Source organism: Colias croceus, chromosome 22 (assembly GCF_905220415.1).
Source record: "Colias croceus chromosome 22, ilColCroc2.1".
NCBI lineage: Eukaryota > Metazoa > Arthropoda > Insecta > Lepidoptera > Pieridae > Colias > Colias croceus.
In genome coordinates this window covers 531021-548205 of record NC_059558.1, presented here as the reverse complement: position 1 = coordinate 548205, position 17185 = coordinate 531021, and the positions used below count along the sequence as shown (strand labels likewise).

Sequence of the window (17185 nt, the reverse complement as noted above, 5' to 3'; positions counted from 1 at the left end):
GCCAGCTTTTTTTGCACGTTTTACATTCCAGAATGGACGGCATCGGCTTTATGCTGGGTCCCCTAATAATTTATGTATGATCGATTTTATAGGCAATGTGTTCACAGCAAAATAATACATTCCAAAAACAAATTTGAAAAAGAAAAATAATTATTTACGAATAAATATCTTACTAATATTATTATTTATTATGTAAACTCGAAAGTTTTTGAGGATAGATTTGTGGGTGTTTGTTGTATTTTGATTGGCAGTCCTATCGTTTAAATTTCTAAAAAACTAACTTGTTTTTTTTGCTCTCTACAGCAATTATCGGAATAAAATGTTACTTTTAAGACCATGGAGTATAACAAATCTTGGACAGACAAGGGCACAATTGTCTGAACGACTTTGTCCTCCCAATTTTTAAATCGTAAACTAGGCATAAGTGTGACAGATATGGCCTTGTCGTTCCAGAAATCAAAAACATTATAGGGCATATTTACATAAACGACGTTAGCGCTCCAAGTGACAGCTAGCTCAGTCCCCGCCGCGGCCGATGGCACAACTAACCAATGAGACTTTGTCTCGCCAAGAGAGAAACAAAATAGCGCCAAAATGACAACGCCACTATTTCAATCTGGCTGTTTTTTGTAGGAATTAAACGAATGTCTTTGTCCCTCCAGTTGAAAGGGCCTTTTTAAAGCATTTCTGCATATTTAAGTCATTTTGGCAATTTTTGACAATTATGCCCTTGTTCTACCGAAGGTGCGATATAATTTATTAGGTTTTAGACAAAGCTGGCGAAGGCTAAACTAGTTTTATATAAATTCGAAAAATAAAACAGTGTAATACCTACACATCAAAGTTCCAACTTCCAAGTAAGCTAGACTTTGGTTCGGAGAGATTTGTGAACAGAATATTAAAAAGTTTGCCAACCAAACTGGTTATTCAATTGTGTCGTCCGGACAAAGTTTAAACTACCATCCTTACTCGTATTACATCTCTCCTACATAATAACACCTATAATATTATTATTTCAATAAAATTGATGTCGATGTACCTACTTAAGACAAAGGTTTTCTACATGACGGATTGAAAATTCAAGATAACTTCTTTAGGGAAAGCCTATGTCTACGAGAAAATTAGGTTGATATGATAAAAGACAATAGTGTGTTAGTTGTTACTTAATTCTATTGTTTTTTTAACGTCATTGACAAAATCTGTGTAGATTTATATGACAGTCAATTTGCATCTGTTAAGAATCTAATAATATTACAAATACAAATTAAAAATAAGAAGTTCCATTACCTATCTATTGAAAATATTCAGATTTCAGAAAACAAACATGAGGCAGTTTAGGAGTTCGAAGGAGGAAAATACCTATGTGTTCATTATTGACACGCGAAATTATTTTACGGAAAAAATAGTTAATACCTACCTACAAGGAAAAGCAAAATTTAGTAGTAGTAGCAATCATGATAGACTAATAATTTTCCCTATGATTTCTAAGTAATACCCTTTTTGTTGCAAATATCTATGAACTAATGCATTTCTGATTGCATTATGATTGAATGCAATCTTGTCTAATGTGATTTTCAAGGAGAAAGCTCAAAAACCATCAACAAAAGGATATAACATAATTTTCACAAAAACAGTGAAAGCACACACGTAACGAACCGTATCAAAATAGAACAACATAACCTTAAAAAACATAAATCCGTGGACAAAGCGTCCATGTTTTCTTTGTGTCCTTATCTAACGTATAGCCGCATCTCTCTCGCACACCTGTGCACGCGGGGCCCACGCGGCCATCGCGTGAACTAAACCCAACTAGTCGGTCGATCAGTCGCTCGACCAGTCGCCCGATTCATCGATGGACTGCATGCAACCCAGCTGATTGTTCCGCTGACATCGATGCCAAATATAAAGCTTTCTTGGCGTCGTCGAACACATGTGTTGTGCATAATGCATAGGTACCAAAACATACAAGGCATTTCAAATTAGCTAACTAATGCAAAAACTAAAGACACGACTGCTGTAAAACCTATTATTATTTTTACAATAGTAACAAATTGAGTGACATCTCATGGCCGTGTCGAAATAAAAAAAATTATACCCAGCTTTAACAATTGACATTCAAATCAAGCATTGAGAAATCAAATTAATAAGTACAATCCACGAAGTATGAACCCTAAAGTACTAATTCCTTGAACATTCATAATAATATAATAACATCGCCCCTATACAAGAACGAGTTCGCCAACCCATTTAGTCAGTTATAATATAATGGACCTATTGTAATAATCTGGATCGAAGTACTTAGGTATCCCACATGGGAGTATTAAACAATGAATCACAACAGATCCAGTAGGGTGATTCAGAAACTTGTCGAAGGGAAATTTTATTCAACAATTTATTAATAAAACAATTGCAGATAACTTCATCGAGTTAAAAATGAAATTTAAAATATCGTGGAATATCGATATCTCTCGTTCGGAAAGTTGTTTGTGAATAAAACTTTCAGTAAGTACTCATAAGTTTAAATATTTACAACTACCTACCTAAGTACATACATATTTCGATTATGTATTTATCTATTAACATCATCACCTAATAATGTAATGTTTATAATTACGAATAATGTGTTGATTTAAAGCATTAACTTCGAAGGTGAAGTTATTACATTGTAATACACATACCAACATTATATCTTTGGTTATTTTTCGAATTAGCTCATTATATAGATAATATAGTATTTGATAGATTTTTAAACACGCATCACGTCTGTAGTATTTATTTTTGTACATTTCGCGATATAGAAAATTGTACTATATTCGTTTGAATTAGAGTTGCTTTTAGCATCATTAGAAAAGTCGTGGGCGTCACCGCCGTGTGACCTTAGTAATAAGGTTCATTTTCGCGCTGTTTATATAAAGGTCACTTATCTAGGGAGGTGAACGCACTTTCGGATGAATATGTATCCGTAAATATTAATAAAAAATATTATGAAGCTCTTGCTTAAAAATCCTTACAAAAAACTTGTACTTTCGTACTTCACAAACACTTCACAAAGATAACACAATGCGAAACTAATAAGTATATTATTATTAGTCTGTGCTAATACTATTCTAGGTATGTATTATCTGTTAATACATACCTAGAATAGTATTTATATTAGGTATCTGTGCTGTTACTAACCGCGGATTCTAATTTAAATATGTAGCTCGTAGTAGGTAGTATGTATTTATAATATTAAACATTATCTGAGATATTATTTTTTACCACAATTTTATTTTTGTAAAATAAATGTTTTAAATTTTCTCGTTGTTGATAGAATAATAATTCTTATATATTCGCAAAGTATATTCGTTTGATAACATTTAAGTTACCGTAAATGCAATTTAGAACAAAGGAAACCTTGTTTATAAAACAAACAGGAATTTTTGTAAGGTCAGAGTGCACGATAAATAATGATAATATATTTTTAGCATTGTATCAGTTACAATGGACAATAAACATGTTGTTTATCATATAAATTACCTAATTTTTGGACATTTCATCTTTCTCGAGAAAACATCTAATAAACAAAATATACTTTATCGGATTTATTAATAACATTGATCATAAATAACAGACTAATAAAAACATACAAAAAATACACACACAAAACAAAAAAAAACAATTATTTCAATAACATTCATTGTATCTTGATTATTCAGCTATTTAGAACTTTAGTCCTATTTTACTACATATACAAAGAGAATGACTAGATCTCGAAACAGGTTTTACGAATGGTTCTAGTATCCTATAGTACCTAACTACCTAGAACCTACCCATTGGAAATTCAATAACTTGAAATCGAACTATTTTTCTTCCCAACTTAACTTAAATTAGCTGTTAATATTTTTTCCTTCGTATTTATTCAACACAATTCATATTATACGTCTATTTAAAAGCAACGAAATTGAACAGTTATTTCCTATATAATTGGCAAATTTTATATTCACAGCGGAAGTTCCTAATACAAGACTTCGCAAGTAGCGCTAGAGTTCATCGCTAGTCGCAGCACGATTCACATTTCCTTACAAACTATTTGTATGTAAGGAATAAAAGTTTTAAAAAAAACACGCTTTAACAAAATAAACACATGATTTTTTTTTATGTCTTCGATCTTTGAAAAATGTATAAAGTTTGATCCTTTAAAATTGGGTCAAAATCGAGTCTAAAGGTGTCATTTAGATACAAATATACAGGTGAAGCTAATAAATACAGCGTGTTAAAAAAAATAAGTACAACATACGTTTCGTATTATCACAGATTGCATGAAAGTCACTTACCTCTTGAAACAAATGATAAACACGCCCCATAACTGATTGTCTATTCACAAAGATAACTACACATTAGCATACCACCAGATTTAGAACTATCACGTTTAATGCGAATTATAAATTAATTATTATATTTTATTTTGCAACTACCGCGTAGGCAATATTGTAATAACGATTAGTGCAGCTATAAACTTGCTTATTCCGTTCGATTATTCATTTTAATTATTGACGTTACAAATCTATTTATCGCATATATTTTATCTGTGTTGAGAGATTTAAATTTGGAATCTCTTTATCTGTGACGTCACGTCTTATTTTTTCAGGACAAGACCCTTATCAATCATTTTGCACTCATTTAAAATGATTTTGTTGATAAATCTGTTTCCAAGTCATAACTTCTTTTGTTATTTTGTGTAATAAAATCTGTTGCTTCAATAAAAATATTATGTATTTCCTTAACAAATGTCAAGATAAAAAATATTTTAGTATCGAAATACGCATAAAGTTTTAAATGGCATATCTTTATTTTATCTGAAGAATTTTATTTAGTAGTGGCTAGTTTGTTCTGCTGTTAGCGGAACATTGGTACTACATACAAGATGGCGGACGATATTTACGCGCGAAAACCGGCCGGCTATATGCGCATTATATATTTGTTTATACATTCATGGCAGTCTAAGGTCGTCTTTATTAAATAAACTTTATATTTTATTACCTACTGCAGTCTGCAATACTTTGAAAACAATTTGCATTGAATGCATAATGTATTTATACTTGACTGTAAACGAACGCGCGGCCGCGGCGGCGCCCAACCTCGCAAATAAATGTGCGATTATCATTTACCCTGTGGCCCCTGTAGTACCTAACTATTTAATAATCTGTACCTGTAGGAATGTAAACCTAGTAATTTAATTCTCTTTCCCATACTAAGCAATAAGCATACATAATCTTTATTAATTAAAAATCCTACTAAATGCGTAAGTAAGTGGGTTTTTCTTTGGAAATGCGGGCGAAGACGCGGGCCCAGGCGGAAAGCTAGTAGACTTATAAATTAGGACGGTATGAAAGCAACCCAACAAACTTTAAATTGAAACAACATGAAGTCACAGAATCACAGATAGACCAACCAATAGGGAACTAATAATTATAAATCTGAATGAACTGCAGGCAGAAATATGCGAAACGACACTCAATACCGATGCATTTGACACCTTTAAACATAAACAACAAGAGATAGGTCATGGTATAATTACATACACGATAAATAACGGGTGTACTCGTTTACCTCTGATAAAACAACCAAAACATTGTTTTACGCATTATAATAATTACAAACGTCCGTTAGTTTTTGTTTTACTCCTGTAAAGCGCGATGGCCGATGACGTAAGAGATCCTTTGTGTACTGTAAGGGTAATGGCCGCCTAAGTTTAGTACATCTATAAGAATAATTACATCATGTACTGAGCTCTGTACTATATCTATTGAATTTAGATAGTAGAAAAAGAGAAAATAACTGGCTAATCACGTAACAAAATGGTGTAAGTATAAAATGAGACTTTTTAAAAATTAAAATTTTGAATTTTGAAGTCAGAACTGAAGTTCTAAGTGGTGCCATTACGATTTCTTCGCTCCTATAGAAAAGTTCATAAATTATAATTATATCAATTAATAATAAGACAATTTAATAAAAACAAAGAACACTATGACATCATCACACACTTATCTCTCTAAGGATTAGTAATTAGAAGCTATGTAGAAGCATATACGTGTCCACAATAAAAATTACATTACATATTATTTTAAAGTCAAGTTCTTGCTAAATTCAGAAACATTGAAATATTTTTTACCTCAGGTTTTACTGATGCCACAAACTTGATTTTTTATTTGATAACCCAATTGCATTTTATCTCATAAATTGAATCGAAAGTAATGTTTATATAAGTAGGTTAAGTACTTTTGTTTTTTATAAAGCGCATCCAAAAAACTAACCTTGCCCCCGTTGTTTCATACCATTTGTGTTTGGTAAAAATGCACCTTTATATTATTTATCTCTGTAAGCCCAGGTAGATAAATTATCGATGTGTAACCCGTTCTCACAAAGGTATATTTAGGCATTTGATCCCAGGATAAAACGGATAAAGTTTCAAAAACTCAGGTATTGGTTTGTATAAATGAAGAAGAGACCTTGTAGTCAAATCAAAATGTACGTCCTGTATTTATGGTAAAACCCAGGTACCAGTAACCAAAATTTTCGTTTCGTTAAACAAGTCACTAACATTCGTCCAGCGGTCAAAGCAAGATCAAGATTCAAGACCGATCACAACAACACAATCAAGTGTGAACCCGAATTGGGGGACAAAGTCCAAACTATTGAAATGCACATAATTCACAACACGTTGACGACTCACGTACAATCATCGATGTAACAGTTACATGAAAACAATAGCTCTGATATATATCAGGAAACGGAAAATTTACTTTTCGTGCTAAATACCCTTTTAATTAAAGAATTGGATATAAAAACTGGGTTGTAAACAACGTTTAGGAGATTTTACATGCATAATTAATCCTATTTCCTGTTTAGTTTATTAGTTAGCAGACAAAAGAAACATATTGTATTGTAATCATTCATATAATGGTAGATGTCTGCTCACTCAACAAGCACTTGGTTTGACTAGGCTTTCTAAAGTACCCCATCTGATACCGTCACGCTTTTGCCGTTTAGCATCCGTGTCTATTAACCTGATTGATTTATGTATCTCGTATATTATTTCACATATGGATAACAAAATACTTGACCAACGGGATATTAAATTATCTTCCTAGTTTACAATTTCTTACTTATCGAATATTAACATGCTCAAGCTTCTAAATATCAATGTATTAAGAAAGTAGAATTCTTAATGGTTTACTTATGAATATTAGTACACATAAAGAGGAAGCCCAATGACTCGTTATACAGGTTCTCTATACAGGCCCAGCCTCCACTATTATCTTTATTTATTAAGATAATAACCATAACTGTAGGTTTAACTCCAATATCTATTTAATTCCTTTCAACACTTGCGTGACCTTTAGAATCAATCGAAGTTTCAACAACTGGATGTATATTTAGAAAAACACGTTTGTTAAAATGGAATTATTCATCCCGCCCGCGCCGCGGCCGCAGCGGTTTTATAATTTGTACAGTATCATACTGTTCTGTGTTTAATTTTTGGACTACAATTGGAAAAAACTGTCCGTGAATAATATTTAAGGTATTTATTACTGAACGTTAATATTACTTCTTATACATCTGGAGATTAGATTGGGAAAACTCAGATTATTTAAAAGCATTTGGCATTAATTTTAAAATATTAATAGATTCCGTAAAAGTCGACCGATCTTTTAAATGTGACTCAATTTCGTTTTTACTGGCAATCCTGTCAGTACCCACGTCAAATGACGTTATTATGTGTATTGTGTGTGTATTTATATCATTAGCAGCCAAACAGATAATATTTGGCCATGGTATGAAACTAATAATACCAAACTTACGGATTTGGTCATTGACTTACGAAAATTGGATGTTATCCAAGAATTAAAACCATTCTTGGAGCTTAGCTATTCTGAAATAAATAGATCCGAAATTCAGCAAATATCTTATAAGAATAAGGAAGAAGCCTTGACAGTTGACAGTGAAAATATTATAAAGGGAGGATCCTTAAAATTAATGTAGAATTACATAATGTGATACCTACTTCAAAAAAATATGTCCATAATAATAATTAATCATACATCCATAAAAAGCTATTTGCTTAAATACTTTAACGCTTAGTTCAATATTGAATAAATGTTTTTACATTAATTCATTTTTTGCTTTCTTCCATTCTTGAGCGAGAAATTAAGACGTCAGCTAATATTAACTAACGTGAAACGTCTCGTTAATTATAGTTTTTCTATCAGTATTTTTTTCTTGCTTTAAATTTTTCATACGTTTGAAATTATAGACTTGATGATGACTAATCGATTAAATTACCGAAATAATTAATCTGCATAATTTAATTAATCGCAAATAAAACAATTGTATTCATATCCATTGTTTAAACTGCTTATACTACGCAGTATGTAACACGTTTAATAAATTCAAATTATATTTATTTATATACTAATAGGTACATCTCTGTCGAAAGCTTTTGACAGAACCAAAAAAGAAAACACTGCACAATAATTCTCTATGTGTAGAGCGTAGGTGTAGTGGGGGCTGGCATACGTGACCGATGCAGCGTAGTGCAGGCATACCCCAAGGTAACGTTGTTAGCCCTGTTCCTTTAATTATATCTGTAAATGACTGTTCTATGATTTATAAAGATTTTAATGTTGATATTTCTGTACCTCTATAAGCACGATCGAAATTATTGATTGGTGAAATAACAAGTTTTATTTTTGATATCTAAGTAAAAAGTATTTTGTTTAAACAATATTGTGTCAAGGAAAAATCAACCTTGAAGATGTCTAAAATATCTTATTCGATATCTGTTGACTAAAAATCTTACTGATATAACCCAGATTCAAGATTCAAAAGGGTTTGCCTTGGAATACAAACTACAGAATTCTGAACAAGTTTAAAACGGTCATGGTAAGCAAATTGATGTTATATTATAATTCTGATCCCATTACGCCTTGATAAGTGTACTGGTGGACTAACTGTTTCCCATCTAAGGTTTAATTGGCTATTAGACATCAGCTAAGGAACACCGCAGAACTTGTAGTTGATCATCTACTTTTTGTCGTGTACTATTATGTCTTAATTGAAATGGAATACATTTTTCTTTACAAGCTTTTAATTTGCTTTAATTCACTTCTTTTTTGATTGATACAAACTTTGAATGATGGTAGATAGAAAGTCTTACTTATAGGAAAATTTTAATACGTAACTCAGGTTTTGGTTCATAAGAGTATAAACATTTAACAAAACGTTTATAGGTACATCTGTATCATAAGTCTAACATAAGATAACTGGCATGTAAAATAAATATTTGAGCTGCTTATATTTATCTGTTGTTAAATGAGTTGAATGACATTAGTGTGATTTTTTAAGTAATGTCCTTTGCTCGACCTACTAATCTGTCGTTATTGTCATCGCTATTTTTATAACTACCTAATGCTATATGAATAACTTTTTATAATCTTTTGTATGTAATATAATATTCTCACAGCATAATAACTTCAAGTTTACATGGACGTTCTTTTGTTTCTATACCCAAAGAACTTTTAAACTCAATATTAGCAATTAGCATTACTAAGCAGTTGTCAATTTAAATATAATGCCTAATGGTCATGGGCCCCATAAGTGAACCGATTGTTATTCGCTTCACTTTCCAAACAATTTATATTCCATTGACGTGACTATCAAATCAAGAACCGCTCCATTGTTCAGAAGTCATTAACCACTAATCAGATAATCACAAGGATAATAAGTCAAAGTCCAGTCGAATCCGGGTTTGACGTCACATGATACACTATCGTCATTACGATGAAATCTTCTATACTTATCAATTATATCGAACAAAGCTGTATTACTAATCACTGTATTCGGTTTAAGTGATGAAAATTGTTTAAAACGTGTCTTTTTACTGTTGTGCTGTTTCGAAATGAGCTGACTGTGAACGTACGTTTTATGAAGTATCAAGTAGCTGTATGCATATTATAAATGCACATTCATAATAAAAATAACAAATTTTGCATTATATTATTACAACTAAGTCATCCAATTCATCACATATTAATTTGTTGAAAAGACAAAACTTCTGGATCCATTTCTTGTCAAAATAAAGAGTATTTTAAACCGAAATTACTTGGTACATTACAAACATCATTTATTACTGCAATTACCCTCAAATCGCAAATATTAAATGTCTGCTCCAATCCTTAGCTTGTGTGAAATTGTTCAATAATTTGCCCGATAATTTGATAAGGCTTCCCCGTGACCGCTGCGCCCTGTACCTATCACCCCTTATCAGTTGCTAGGCGAGATAATTAATATACAATATGTTATGTTACTGGCAGTAACGCCAATTGATATTAGGTTTTTAATTTTTGGATAATCCATCCTATTTAATGCAAACAATGTTACGAATTATGTAATACGAAAACTATGAAAAAAATGAAATGTATGGATTATGAAGCATTTAATTAAGGTAACCAGGAAATGATTATAACTTTTCTTTGTTAAACATGATTTAATTCTAGCTTCTCAAGGCTTCGAAAAGAAGAAATCATTGTTAATTTGACGACATAGTCTATATTTCTCAAATTTAATTCACATCTTTATATTTTGACGAGCTGATTTAAAATTTTCGCCTTTAAAAGCAATTAGGTACATTGTGTGATATTTTGTGACCAATACCAATATAACCGTGGTATCTTATCATGTACACTCATGTGAACTCACAGTTCAATGTTAACATAATTATTGTGATACACTTCCGATCTCACGAGATTGCGCTTTTGTTTTTATTAATTATCTGTGACCGATTGTCGTTTTTAAACATATATTATCTTAGTTTTGTATTGTTTTATTTTCCTCGATGATTTTTAAGTTGGGATAATTTTATCTGTGACATCAATGATCCCTTAGTAATAAAATGATCCCTTAGTAATAAAGTATAATAACTCAATAAAAATTGGAATTAATGAGTTCTAAAAACAAATCAAGAGTAATATTTAACACGAACCGCGGCCGGAAAACTAATGAATCTATTAATTTTGAACCATTAGTAATCGTGATGAAATAATTTAAAAACAAAGAAATGTGGCAACGCATTATGAAAATATAATAAGTAGGTTCGAAATTGCTTTTAAGATAATACGAAGGTTGCTAGGAAAATAGTTGCAATGTAAGCCAAGGTTTGATACCCGTGCTCTTTGTCACGTACTCCCGTAAATAGATATTAACTATAGATGCTGAAAATCCTTCTAAATAATAAGTATGGATGATTGCCTCTCTGTTAAGTAAAAAAATGGTACGACATACTTAGTCAAAAATTACTCGTATCTAAGATAAAAATGAAAATAAGGAAAATGTTAAGCAACTTTTTCAATATATCTTTTTAATTTTTATAATTTAAACATTAAAGAGAGAAGACTATTTAGTAAGTATGTATTTTATAAGGATTAATGCTCACTTAGATAGGTGATTGTCATAATGAGATTTTAACAGATTTATGAATATTAATTATGTAGTTTTTGCTTCATTGAATAAAAACTTTAGATAGGTACTTACTAAATTATATAAACGATTATGTTAAACACTTAATTCAAGTTAGTTATTTAAATATTCCCTCAAAATGTTGAGTTTCAAAAGTAGTCAGTCTAAATAGGACATATTTCTGTATTCACAAATTAATAAAGCAAAATTAATTTTCATTACAACGGGAAATAATAACAATGTATGTTATCAGCTTAAAGGTCGTATCATTAAGGGCAAATATTATCACTCGAGGTAATTGACCCTTAACGTGAAGGCCCTTTGTTGAATCAGACTGCAAGGATCCTTTATAAGTAATACATACTAGGAAACGCCTCTGACATTCGCCGAATTGTTTTAAAAATAGTGTATTCATGAATGAAACTGGATTTCTTTGTTCGGAATAGGGTAGAACTTTTTAACATGACGTACACTTTACACTACTTACTTACTTACTTACTTACTTACGCTCTAAATACACAAGAATAGGTACTTTAAGTTAATTCCTGTAAATTATTAATAATTTTATGGCAAAAATGAAAACTCATATACCTAATACCTATAATATATTTTATGAAATTCAGTAGTTTTACAGATAGAAAGTACCTACTCTGATGAAATTTCACATGAACATTGCATTTACGTTAAACATGTTACATTATTGTTCTATTTACAGCTAATCGATTTCAAAGAAAATCTAGTTTTCTCATATTACACGGTTTAACCACGTTGTTACGTCACAGCCGTGAGCTGTCATCGCATCGGTCCAAAGTCCAATACAAACGGCCACTTGTATAAACTACCTATTTGACAAACAATGAACATTGTTACTAGATTCGATTGTTTCGAAAAATATTCATGTTTTATGATAAATAGAATAAAATACGTTACATATTTTTATTAAATGAAAATATGGGTCGTATTTTCGAAATGATCATTCAAATTAGGACGATATCAAAATCTTCAACAATAAAATCTAGACTATTCTAGACACCATGTTTAGCTAGATTTTAAGTGTGAAACAAAACATATTTTTCTCTTAAAATATTTTTTATTTTTTTATCGAATCGTAACGCAAATAAACCGTCGAAATGTGTACACATCACACTGTATGTACATTGTACAAAGTACATACAGAAATTTGTTAAAAAAATATTACGACACAGCGCTCTAAAATAACCAATGACGAGCTTGTAAATGTGAAGGTACAATGACTAGCCTGTCCAAAGTCCACAGTACTGTTTGAATAATCTATGAAGCTACGAGCAATTTTTTACAATTTTTATTAGTCGATAGAAATAGATTATTTTTAGTGTAGTCAACCGGACTTTAAATGTTTTTATAAATAGGTAGCACGCTTTCGTTTAAGTGTAGTTAAATTGAGAGAATATACATATGCTAATTACTACTTATAGGTACTTAGGTTTACGTACACTCAGGCACAGAATAATATATAATAGTTAGTAGGTACCTACTACCTCAGGTAAATACGTAAATATCCTTTTAGTCTATTAAAATTCGCATCTAGTACCTATAACCTATTAGTATGCTAACAATTTTATGTATTACCTATAATATGATACCTACATGCAGAATATTAGGTACTTCTTCTTAATTAAATATCTAATCTAATTCTTTTGACAATTAAGAACATTAATTGAATTATCCTGTTGCTAGCTGAGACGACGATAAAAACATGATTTTTTTTTTCATAAAACCTGTATAATTTATTGCTACATAAACAAATAAGATGAAACGGTAAACGTTCTGAGTCTATTAGGTATTTAGTTTAATAGGATTTTGAAGCCCTATGTACTTTTATCTCGTTACTTAGAGTTTAGGTTTTAAACCTACAGCTAGGTATAAGGCCTAGAATAATTACGTAATGTATAGAATGCCTATGTTATTAAGCTGGTTACTTGCCCTGGCTTCTCCTAGATTGAAATTTATTCAGATTTATACCTATCTGACAGTCAAAGTGATGTGCAACGTTTTTGTAAAATTTTCGAATTTCGACCTTTTTGTTAAATTTACAAAGCAAGATGTATTGAATCAAGTATTAAAATTTAAAACATATTGTTAACACCCCGTTAATAACAGCTAATCAAAAGAGATTGATGAGCATCGCGCAAATTGGTGTCTCAAAAAAGTTTACACCAATTGTGAAATATTGCCATCCTTCAAGCGATGGGCAATTATGACGTCACGGACCACGGTACAAAGTCCACAGCAATTTGAAAGTTCAAACAGCTATACCCAATTATTATTCAGCATTCAGACCAATCTAATTGAAGTAGCCTAGATTTTACTTTATTAAAACGTATGCCCGTGATCTATTTCAAATTTAGAACGTTCTTTCATACCAATCTGTTGTTTTGCGAATTTTGTAGTTTGTAGGTACGTTAGTAATGTTTTAAACTCTCAGACTCGATAGACCCACAGACTGTAAACGAACAGATTTGTGATAAGATAATAATTTCATTATATTTGAATTATTTGAGCGTTTTTTTTTACTCAATATAATAATTTCGATGTAGCAGTGAAGTTTGATTTACTTACCTATTACCACACCCCGGACACTCCATATACAAAATTATCATTTTGACAGTCGCACTGTAGAAACTGCAAATGTGTATGTTAACGCTTTATGGTTGGCACATTTGTGACTATCGTAAAAAAAAATTCGCGTTTTTCTGATGAAATACATCCGTAAACAGCACAATATCTAACCATTTTCTACGAAAAACGATAATCACAAATCCAAAATAATAAAATTACTTTAAGTCAATTTGATTAATGTTGTCAATCTTCGTTGCGTATCGTCCCTGTAGAAAAATATGGACCATTTTATGTCTGATCGTGCGAGGTGAGGTAAGTGTTTAATTTTGGCGGGAGGCGGAGAGTGTCCGTTCTGTAGCGTTTAGCTACTATTATGTATTCTGTGCTATTACGGAAAACTAAAAAGTAGTTACTCAAATAAAAATGAATAAAATACCTACCTACATTAATTTAGGTAGGTAGCTGGTAGGATATGTTTTGAATAGCATTAATTCAAAATTACTTGTAGTTAAATTGTAATTGCATACCTACCTGGTAGGTACTTAATTTATTTTCTCTATAATATCAGCTGTTAGTTTCTAGAATAGGTATCTTCCTACTATTCATATGTTTTTAAATGTATTAAGTACCTAGGTATGTAGGTAGTCGTATCGCAAGTCGCAACAAAATTGTATTGAGCGTAGGTACAATAACTGTTGCATTTTCTATTATTCAGCATACAAAAACGACTTCTTATACCTACATTATTTTGTATAACGTGATTTTGGACAGACAAAGCCGCGGGAATCAGCTAGACTACAAAAGATAGTTGCCAAGCATTGCAACTCCTAACCTAGCGTCACCGGTGATTGTAAAGGGTACAAAGTCCACGCAGCTGAGCCCGCAGCCCGCCACGCGGTGCGCACGTGAGCCAAGCGTGATCGGAACGATCATTATCTCGCCGTGTTCTTTATTCTAATTTCAAGTAAACGCTGCACCGTGCATGTACAACATAAGGCTGCCTGTTCACGGCTTCGTCCTAATTTGGTTGCAATTATCTGTGGCCAGTGTTTTTTTATTAAAAAAAAACATTGCGCGCGTTCTAATTTTGTAAAATAAGGCAATTTAAAATGATTTAATCAATGATATCGATGCTAAGTCATCGCTATGTAAACACAAGCTGTGTACCAAATTAGGTATAAATAAACAAAGGAGCGTCGGGGCTCGGGGCCTGGGTGCACCGTTAACAAACCTCAATGGCATATCGTATGAAATTATAACTACAGCTTACAATGTGTAAGTAAGTATAGGTCACACATTCACACATACAATGTAACGGATCTTAAATATTATGCAACTGAAGCGTAAGTTACCTACCTATATAGAGGAATATCTACATAGACTTTATGTATCTAGGTACCTATATTCATCGTGACTCAGATTATACCTACCTAATTACAGCAAAAGCTAGTTTCCTTTTACGATAATTTCCTTCATAAAATACCTAGTCACTAGATTTTGCGTCTATTCAAACGTTAAACGTTTTAGTCTTCCGTAATGCTTTACGGACCTGTGTTATAATTATTTAGATAAAGAGATATGGAAATAAGGACACAATCATAAAAATAGATTATAGAAGATTATACACTTAAAATTCTATGTCCCCGATTCGTTTTATATTGCATTGGAGACTTGCCAAGTCGCATATAGGTAGGTACCTACTTCGAATCGAAATAATATTTAAAGCATTTTGGCGTCGAAAGTAAAAGAAAGTTGTTCATAATATACCTAGGTAGATTATGAAAACAATTAGTTATCGAAACCGATGTTAAATAATTTGATTGCATTATACCTATTTGTATAGCCACGTTTAGAACTTCCGGATTAGCAACAGGTTAAACAGTTTTAGCTAGTCTTAGATTTAATGGAATAATTATATTAAATTGTAGATTGTAAAGTAAAATGAGACTTGATGTAAAACTAATAAGAATGTTTTTCGTATTGATACAATTTTGTCTAAGAATTTTGTATATGGATTTAATATGTAGATAAGTAGGTACCTAGATATCCGTTGTTTTTTTGATAATTGTGTCCATTTGAAGATTATAACACAAAAAATATATATATAATAAGTTTGTACTTATCTACTATATCGCTTCAATTGGTGTATTATTGCATCGATAAAATGAAAATTTTCAAGTATTTCGTCTCGTAACAGTGAAGGTAAACGTTAACAATGCCGAGTCCAAAGTCCACAAGGTAAACGTTACAATCACTAGTTACGGTTTCTATTTGTAACTTATCGTTTAATTAAAAAGATTTACTGAAATGCCGGTTTTCATAAATACATATTAACAATCTTATTGTATTTATTAAATGATAAAAATAATATTTATTAATCCAGCTGCAACCTGAATACTCAATCCATAGTTAATCGTGGTGTATTTTTTAATGTGTGGCACGAGTTTTTATAGGCTATTATGGTATAATATATTATTGCCAGTAATTAATAATTATTAATTATGTAAATATCATTCATAATACAATAAGTACAAATGTAATTGGATTATATTATTATTAAATAGAAGATAACTCACCCTTTCCAACAGCTGCTGTCCGATGGCATTGTTATCCACCTTAACTTCCAGAATCACAGAATTTGGTTGGCTAACTAACCACATTTTGATATTTAAAATCTTGGTGAAAACCGAAAACGAAAAATAGGTCGAACGTAATCTAGTATCAACTAAATAAACACTTCTTTTACTGTTTATCTCACACGCGTAAAGAATTTATTTAAAAAAGTCTTTCTCAATTCGCTCTGTGCAATGTTTATCGCGTATTCTTTGTGGAAGTAAAACTGTGAATACTTCCAGACGACGGCCATACTACGTTAAGTTTGCCACCGAAATGATAAAGAAACTGTGACGTGACGCAAAACGACCGAGAATAGAACGCCGGCCGTGTGAAACGTTGTGCGAACATATGATGCACGTAACGTACATCGCTGCTCTAATAGTAACGGCACATTCGCTTCGTAATCTACAAAGTTCAATGAACGTTACACTAAAATACATAGTCGTAAATAGAATATTTTTTTAAGTATAATCCA

The 17185-nt window shown here is 31.5% G+C and overlaps 1 protein-coding gene across 1 annotated transcript in view; it reads right to left on the bottom strand.

Moving 5' to 3' along the window:
- LOC123701807 (E3 ubiquitin-protein ligase MYLIP) overlaps nucleotides 1-17008 on the bottom strand; it is a 28880-nt gene extending 11872 nt beyond the window's left edge. Inside the window, exon 1 of the mRNA XM_045649368.1 lies at nucleotides 16671-17008. Within this exon, the coding sequence (XP_045505324.1) occupies nucleotides 16671-16754 (84 nt within the window). The 5' untranslated portion in view covers nucleotides 16755-17008. The remainder of the gene's footprint in view (nucleotides 1-16670) is intronic.
- Between the last annotated feature and the right edge of the window lie 177 nt (nucleotides 17009-17185).